Here is an 8,643-nt window from a genome sequence, read left to right on the forward strand (position 1 = left end):
CCACTACCCTTTTTTTTTTAAATGGTTCTGCACCTGTTTGTAAGGTAGTCTCTGCCTGTATGAGGACATAAGGAAATGACAAAAACACAAATATCTGCAGAAACTTTCAAGTAAAAAATTATGTAATTTTTCTGGCCACCCTTGTGTGAGTAGTGGTCCCAGTCTGGCCACCCCTGAGAAAAATGTCTAGCTCCGCCACTGCTCACAGGTCTTTATGTAAGCTGATGTAAACTGAAGTGTGACTGTTTTTACCTGAGTGATGGGTTGACTCCACATGGATGTCTCCAGATCCAGGACGTGGATGTGGTTGTTCCAGCCTCGTCCTGGGCTGTCCCACTGCACCAGAAGCAAACAAGAATAATAAAAAACGGAACACAAGAACACTTGGTTCCTAAAAGAACTATCTGGTTTTATATAATAAATACAATGTCTTTGAGGAAAACGCAGAAACTAATACATTTCCTGTTAGGATTCAACAGATTTGACAGTTTTACAGCAACGATTTCATTTTTTATTTATTTTATCATTATTATTATTTTTATTTCAGGAATTTCATTTTATACAGACCATAAGAGAAGACGATTCATCATACTGAAATGTTCCTCGATGAGATCCCTGAGGAGCGTAACCATAGCCCCCGAAGAAAATTAATCTGTAAACATGACAGATCATATAAACTCACTTAAATCTTCTTATGAATACATCTTAACTATTTTTGTAAACAATCAAAACAATGTAAAGCCTAAACTGTTTTTTTATTGAATGCATAATTAAATGATTTAGAAGTCACTGTATTTCAAACCTCACCTGTTCTTATGAACCCAGCATCCTAGCTTATCCTTGTTCGACGGAGGAAGTCCTTTCAGATCCTTCATTTCCTCCCACACGAGGCTGCGAGCTCTCAGAGGCATGCGGTAGATCTGCAACGAGCAGCACCAACATGTCTCTGTCGCTCATAAAATCAAATATGCTGTAAAGCTAATGCAGCGCCAAAAATTGTACCCTGTTTGTGTTTCCCCTGGCGTGATGGCCACCAAAGAGATAGAGGACGCCGTCGACACACACGCCACAGCTGCCTGACATCGACGTGTGCAGGTTCCCTCCAGCCACGTGCTTCGTCCTGTGACGATTTTGCAACATTTCTTTTAAGAAAACGATGATGCAAAACACGTATGCCTGACAAAAGGGTTATTTGTTTGCAATTTTATTTTCTTACCACACTCCAGACTCCATGTTGTAGGTCCAGATCTCATTTCTCGGCAAATATAAGTCAAAGAATCCGTGGTTTTGGGCATTCTTGTATAGAAAATTGATTATAGTGTTAATTTAAAAACAGAAAAATGGTTTATACATACACCTATATGCAATGAAATCGAGCTTCAGGTCTTACCTTGTACCCGCCCCACACATACATAATGTTTCTGTCAACCACAGCGATATGTCCGCTGCGCTCAGCTGGGATGTCCAACTCGATCGACTCGGACACTTCAGTGTCCGCTGGCTGTTCATCCTCCACYTCATCATCTTCCTCATCCTCACCCATGTCATTATTTACCACCCAAGCAATGGCAAACAGCCGGTCATCGTCATCTCTGTCTGATTCGTTGTCATCCTCTCTAGCTGGCAGGTCTCCTGCGTCCTCTTCCATCTCTGCCYCTCTCTCAGCCATGACAGGAAACAGGAAACAGGTGAGGCTGACAAGAGAAATCAAAAAGGATWTGAGCTAATTTATTATCCAACTGGTTTTGAACAGAAATAAGCCCTTGTATTTTTGAACGTCCATGAATGACACACACACCGCCTTTGTCAGCCTAACAAACGCACAAAAGCGTCGTCTAATTAATGCGACAGTCTTCCTTTACCATTAGCCGAACTTTTTTTGTTTGCTTTAGTTAGCGAAACAGGTTGATAAGACAAAGTTAGCCGTTAGCCTAAATGCAGGTTAAGGTCACGRAAATTCAAATAAAATGTCAATTAAAAACGCCAGGTCTTGTTAGCCGAGCTCCACAGAAAATTGCAGCCATCTGTCATGTTCGTTAGCTTGTAGGTTATWACACACTCCCACAATTAGCCAAAAACACCGAGTTAAAATTAGATTTCCCGGGACGAAAGCAAATTTTACCTAAATATAAATAGTACGAGTCAAATGTGTTTGAGTAAGTCGAAACCTCTACCTTTACAGACCTTTAATTTCCCAACAATTTGGAAAGCAATCTTATGTTTTTGAGGTCATCGCAAGCGCCATGGAAGCGTAACCGGAAGTAAACAATTTAAAGCGGAAACTGAATCCAACACGCACCAATTATTCAATTTTTACCAAGCTACTTAGTTTAACTTAGCTTTAGCTTTAAATGACTTCCTTTACACAAAAAAAAAAACTCGCTTTAGTTTAGCAGTATTTAAAAGCACGGAGCCATTTTTACAAATAGTTAAAACTGTCAATTACCTATGCGACAAGTCCTGATGCATCTCAACTATGCGACACTTTCAAAATAAAATAAGTCAAATTAGATGACAACTTTGATTTTGCAGTGGTGCCTGCAGCAAAAAACCTGGGGAAATCTGAAAAACCAGGGGTGGCACACCAAAACTTAAATCCATAACAGAAACTTTATGATTATGATACTATGGCACTATAAGTTTTTTTTTTTTTTGCTTGTTGATGTTTACTTTTGTGAACAAAAACTGTAATTATAAACACCTAAAACTGGAAATAAAGACTAAAACAAGTACATTTACTGTAGTACCTATTATCTCAACCTATTATTTTGCTTTTTCATGCCTTATTAGTTTTATTAAATTTAATATTGGTCAGTGAGAGAAAAGAGTAACGGGAAAAAACGACGTAACAACCTCCTTCTTTAGAGGCAATATGTTGTTTTATCAACTGTGCTCACTAATTTTGTATTTATTATAATTATTTAAACTATTTAATTAACTATATATTTGATTAAAAATATATACATGAATATATTCTCCTGAGAACTTCCATCTTTATTTGAGAACTGGTTTTAGACTGGTTGTCCTTATTCAGAGAAGCTACATTTTTATTTAAAACATAAAATATGCTTTTATCTCCTAATTGGTAAAAAAAAAAACAACAATGTTTGTTTTTATATTTATGAGGTTCTATTATACTAATATGTATTATATATCATTCTTTTTTTCCCCTTTGGTAGCAAAAATGTATGACTTAGCCAAACAATAAATTTGACTTTTTTTTTTTTTACACAAAACTATTCCTGTGTTATGTTTAAACATACAAAGTGTCCATTGGACATTATRGAGTAAAATTCCCATTAAAATACATATATTGGATATTTATTTTTCTGCAGTAAACCTCTAAAAACATTTCTCAGAATTACAAAGAATAAAATCTTTATTATTCAGGACAAAACACAGAGTTGTTTGATTACAAGTTAAATTGAAAAGTATTATACAAAATGATATAAAAACACTTGGGAACCACTGCTTGCAMGTCCACCACTTCCTTTAGAGTCCTTGTAGTTTGCTGTGAAAATAAAAAAAATACAGTTACAACTTATAAACACAAGTTTCACAACCTAAATAAGAGTTGAGTTTAAAAATGCATCCCACCTGTCCTCAACAGTCCTGCTGGATGGATAGTACACCTTAAATGTGAAGCCACTTCTGGGGAATGAGCCCTGAAATGACAAAACATCTTAAAATCCAGACAGATGACAAAAAACAATGGTTGTCATTTTGAGTTGGCTGAACTTTCATACCGGGTTGAAACAAAGGCAGTCWGTGTTGGGGATGTTGAAGGGATCGTACTTGTCTGCGAAAATAATGACATCAGGCACCGGATAGACACGCAGGGAATAATCGTAAGCCCAGAACACAGGACTGACRTACAGAGGCAGAGGAGTCAGGTGACCCTGGGACAAAATGGTCTTCACAAACTGAGGAGAGGAAGAGAAAATAGATAATTGTAATAAAGTAAGGAGGCATGTTGTATTTTTGATTATTTTGCGTTAGAAATAACCAAAGTTTCCAGACTTAATAAATAAACAATCTTCACAAAAACATCTACATTAGAATGATGCAGGCAAACTTTACTGTAMTGAAATTACTCTGGTTTATGTTGGGTAAGATTTAAAAAAATTACGTGATTTGGGATGTCAAGATTGTTGTTGGGCAAATGGACACAGTTCCTGCACATCTTGTTGACCAGGTCTTCTCTGATAACGATGATCTCTTGGCTGCAGTACTGAACCCTGAACAAACCACAGTAAATGTCAGATTTACAGTCGTTCAATTAGTTACGAATATTATACATAACATATTCAAGTGAAAGCTTTGTCTGACCTGCATGGGTTGGTTGTGAACACAGAGAACGGCACTCTCTCTCTGAACTCCTCTGTGATGTGATCTGCCAAAGGCGGTCTGGGAAGAAAATGTTTGTCCTCATTTATTGAAAGCACTAAGAAAAGTCCCCAAAAGATGTTAAAAAAAATTACCCAAAACAGATGTTTACCTTGGCAGTATGGTGCTTGGACCAGGGTCCTCAGGACCAGGAACAAACACAAAGCGGCTACTGTGGGTTTGAAAAAAAAAAAAACATGTTTAACTCAAACACACTGAAGCTTGAACAGACGGAAACGTGTCAATGTAGAACTGAGAGGGAAACAAAGACCCTACCTGCTGTGAATGCTGGGATATGAACAAATAACATCAGCAAGGCCCTTCAGGGTTTCTAATAAAAAAAGGAAAAAGGTTAAACACTGTGTGTGAAAGCTTATTTAAGCCAAACAGAAAAACACTAAACAGTTAATGATTTATCTCGTAACTTGAATTTAGTTTTTCTTAAAGTGTGAAAAATGTCAGGATGTAATTTCTCTTAAAGATAATGTCTGTCATACAGCAAAACATAGGGTTTGATTTGAAATTTAAATCATAAACCATGTTAGCATTCTGGAATTTATACATCCATTTAACAGTTATTTCAAGATGATACATTTCATAACAGTAATTTCTGCTTTAATCAATTAAAATGTTATGAGTTAGAGTATTATAGACAGACTTTCTTACAATTTGTCCAAATTCAGGATGTGTTCCTGTCATGTGAATAAACATTAGTGTAATCATCACAGGACTCAGTGGGTGCTTTGTGTTCACGCTTTGTTCCCCATAACTTGGTTGGTCGATGCAGTTACAGCTTTTGAGTGCTTGACAGAAAAAAAAAAAAATCACAAAACAGAATAAACTGTTGACACACAGACTCACCTTTGAGTGATTTAATCTGYGTTTTCCCATAAGGGGCAGAGGAGAAGTTTCCACACAGAATGAAACAGGTGGGAGGCATGGCAGCATAACCTGTCAGAAAAAACAAAAAACAAACAAACAACGTGACCAGCTCCTCACAGAGAGCTTATCTTCACCTGCCAACGCTGCACCATCAGACCTGAGAACATGATGTTGAGCTTGTCCATCACTTCCACGCAGTCCAGCCAGACGTCGGAGACGATCACAAACATGGCGTCTTCGTTCTCCTCCTCCAGCTGCTTTAGTTTAGCGGAAGCTTTCACCGAAGTGGAGGACGGGCCTCCGAAGAAGTTGATGTTGCCATAATACGCCCTATAATTAACACAGTTAGCAGGCAGAGTGTAGCAAAGCAGCTTGTAAAATGTTCACACATTTAATAATAAARAATAATATTTTGGGTACATCATACTTAACTTAATGCTCTAGTAAAATGTACACAGCCACACGGTTTCCTCCAGCACCACTGACCTTGTAGCTGATGAAGGTTCTGTCGGTGGAAATCCGAAGCCGTTGACGTGAAACACAGAGTCCTCGTACCAACCTATAGRACAGAGGGTAAAGTTCTTCTTCTGCACTACATACGAAAAAGCATATTTGCAGCTATTTGAGATGTTTTATTTGAATGTGCATCTATTATTTCCTCTAAAATCKTACCTTCTGCCAGCACAAAGCAGGACTCCGTATACAAACCATTATGAAACTGGTGCCAAATGAGCTAAGGAACGGAACAAGTTTAAAAGCCACAGATTATCACAATAATTTGTTTACAGAATTCTCAYTCCGTTCAAAGGATATTGCTTTGGACATGTCAAGTTGTACTGTTCCACTCGGGTCCTCCAGGTAAAATTTACCCTTAAAGACACATTAAGAGATGTTTAAGAATAAAACATAATACAAGAAAGTGTTTGAACTATCCACTGACTCACCTCTTTCAGTTGCGTGATCATTCCGAGCACAATCACCTCTCCAAGTTTAGCCGTGCTACCGAGCAAAGCTTCTACTGTCCTCAGCTAGAAAGAACAAAATAAATACGAAAGTCAAATAAATTTAGACTTCAATGTAGGCAAAAAATATTGTTTGCCACCACAGCTGGTTTCAGCTCTTCTACCTGAAATTTGTTTTGACCTTCGTCAACAGCAGCTCCTATTGCTGGTGGGGTGAAGAGCTCGTGGCGGTGCGTRCGCTAACAAAGACAAGCGCTCACATGAACTCAGCGACAAACATRGCAGAAACAAACCGGGCGTTTGATCAGCCATTACCAACCTGCTGCAAGATTGTGTARCGTTCCCTGAAGAGCTCAGCTTTGTCTTTGGCCAAACCACACAGACTGGGAGCTGGATGGCTGGTCATACTGATGCTGCACAAACAGACATGAGGAAAAGTTTGCTTCAAAATAAAAGCATTTAATGAATAAAACCATAAATGTGCATCCAGATAACGGCAATTGAATGTAACTAAATTAAGGCCACATAAAAATAATCTAAAAGCAAATGATCAGTTTACTTACGGTACAAATTTCTTTCTCTCCACACTGTAAATGTATCTGGGCACGTCAAACGCGCCGATGATGTTGAAGACGTTGTCTCTGGAAGAGAGTTCATCAGCTTAAATAATAGTTTCATGGTGGATCAGTTTAATTCACCAAAACACAAAATGCTGTCATCTACAGAAAACACAGATCTGCTGCTCCACTTACATGGTTTCATCACATGACTGAGTACAGTCCTGCACAGCAATCTCAACCACAGACAGCTCRATCATACTGGAAGACACTGTTGTAGAAATAATAATAAAAAACACCATTGTATTTATAATCTGAAAACACTGATCAACACATAAAGATTTGAACAAAATATGAGATAAACACATGGGAACTTACAGGGCTGCTTTTCCACTGCATCAAGGACTTTTTCAATGATATCATCAAGTTCAGAGTGATCGACTGACTCCAGCACCTCCACAAGGTATTTACTGGCTTCACTACAACACAGACAAAAAACACAAACAACTGCTTACTTGGGGGAGGGGGTGTTTTAATGTGAAAATCATATATAAATATAATTCATGATGACAACGCAATAATGTTAAAACAAATGCTTCTTGTTAAAATGAATATTTAAACTTAATCACTCAATATGAGCTGAAAGAGTTCAAACATAAATTGTAAACAAAATGACCAGAAAACACAAAAAGTCTTTAAAAACATGAAAACTCAAAATGCCATCACCACCCGTTGTTATTGTAATGACAGACTGACAGAACAGAAAGCTTTAGGTTGACACGCGAAAAACTTCCTAATGACGACAAACAAAACAAAGACTAGTTAAAAAAAACATTTAAAACACAGAAACAGTGATAAAATATATATAAAAAAATAATACATACGGCCGAAGTATGAGCCCCCTCATTTTGAAKCCTGATGTAACTTTTGTTTTTATTTTGCGAGAAACATCCATGATTGTTTCTTTCCCAGCTCAAGCTTTGGCGCTAAAGCCTAACTTCCGCTTTTATTTCATCACTTCCGCTAAGACGAATCTTAACAAAATAAAGCCACCATGTTGTGAAATTAAAGGCAAAAACAAAGCAACAATTTTTATGGCCTTCTAAACAGCACCTTATTAAATTTATTAAAATTTACAAGCATCAGCTAATATATRTATTGAATGTTTTTTTCTTAATTTTCAATAATGTTACAAATGCAAGGTTATTCAGTTTTTTTCTTATAAACTGAATGCTAACCTAATTTTGTGTCTCAACTGCAAGTGATAGTGGGGATTTCCTGAGTCTAAAATAATTATAAAAACACACCTTCCTATGATAAAAGTTTAAATAACTAGTATAGAATTATTTTTCCATCCTGGCTCTTGTTCTTTTATTTTGTATTTTGAGATTTAAATATTATAATGATAATAATGGTTGCTGTAAATTTGTTTCCCTGTAAGTTCTAGGGAAACAAACTTGCAGTATGCTCTAAGCATACACAACGCTACAGCTTATTTATTTTATGAAAAAAAATCATTAAGACCAAACATACATTAAGGTTCAACATTTAGGTTTAAAAAGATGTTGACCTAAAAGATCTAATATGTGCTTGACTTCAAAAAGATCAATGATATTGATGTAACATGCTTTAAATGTACCTGGGGAGAGATAATATCGAACACAAACTCCTTCACCTCAAGACAAACTGTCCTCCTAAATTTACAGAGAAAGATAAGTCCTAGATCAATACTTTGACTGGCTTCTGTTTTTCTTTCAGATTTAATTTTTCCAATTCTAAAACATTTTATGTAAGATTTGCAGTTATTAAAAAAAAACAACCTTGTTCCCCCTTCTTTGAGAGAAACATATAAATTA

At 36.7% G+C, this 8,643-nt stretch overlaps 2 protein-coding genes across 4 annotated transcripts in view; both read right to left on the reverse strand.

The window, feature by feature from the left end:
- The window catches only part of klhdc2 (kelch domain containing 2), a 7,032-nt gene extending 4,753 nt beyond the window's left edge, over positions 1–2,279 (reverse strand). Inside the window, exons 1-7 of one of the 2 annotated variants that reach the window (XM_014020936.1) lie at positions 2,185–2,279; positions 1,391–1,694; positions 1,217–1,296; positions 1,003–1,120; positions 808–920; positions 568–652; positions 253–336 (exon numbers count right to left, since the gene is read on the reverse strand). In XM_014020936.1, the coding sequence (XP_013876390.1) occupies positions 253–336; positions 568–652; positions 808–920; positions 1,003–1,120; positions 1,217–1,296; positions 1,391–1,669 (759 nt within the window). In that variant the 5' untranslated portion in view covers positions 1,670–1,694; positions 2,185–2,279. Of the gene's footprint in view, positions 1–252; positions 337–567; positions 653–807; positions 921–1,002; positions 1,121–1,216; positions 1,297–1,390; positions 1,695–2,174 lie in introns of both variants that reach the window. The other variant, XM_014020938.1, reaches the window with a different exon arrangement.
- Positions 2,280–3,361: 1,082 nt separating this feature from the next.
- Positions 3,362–7,779, reverse strand: pole2 (polymerase (DNA directed), epsilon 2). 2 transcript variants are annotated; one of them, XM_014020940.1, is made up of 20 exons: positions 7,672–7,779; positions 7,166–7,266; positions 6,983–7,058; positions 6,794–6,871; positions 6,550–6,643; positions 6,395–6,469; positions 6,213–6,296; positions 6,082–6,138; positions 5,941–5,989; positions 5,755–5,827; positions 5,426–5,598; positions 5,248–5,337; positions 4,663–4,717; positions 4,499–4,558; positions 4,330–4,407; positions 4,130–4,238; positions 3,877–3,923; positions 3,747–3,799; positions 3,598–3,665; positions 3,362–3,511 (listed from the first exon to the last, which is right to left on the reverse strand). In XM_014020940.1, the coding sequence occupies exons 1-19, from the start codon at positions 7,740–7,742 to the stop codon at positions 3,634–3,636; spliced, it is 1,455 nt and encodes a 484-aa protein (XP_013876394.1). In that variant the 5' UTR covers positions 7,743–7,779; the 3' UTR covers positions 3,362–3,511; positions 3,598–3,633. The 2 variants fall into 2 exon arrangements, with proteins under 2 accessions (XP_013876394.1, XP_013876393.1); XM_014020939.1 differs by having other exon boundaries at positions 3,747–3,923.
- Between the last annotated feature and the right edge of the window lie 864 nt (positions 7,780–8,643).

This window comes from Austrofundulus limnaeus, unplaced genomic scaffold (assembly GCF_001266775.1).
Source record: "Austrofundulus limnaeus strain Quisiro unplaced genomic scaffold, Austrofundulus_limnaeus-1.0 Scaffold273, whole genome shotgun sequence".
In the NCBI taxonomy this organism is placed as follows: Eukaryota; Metazoa; Chordata; class Actinopteri; order Cyprinodontiformes; family Rivulidae; genus Austrofundulus; species Austrofundulus limnaeus.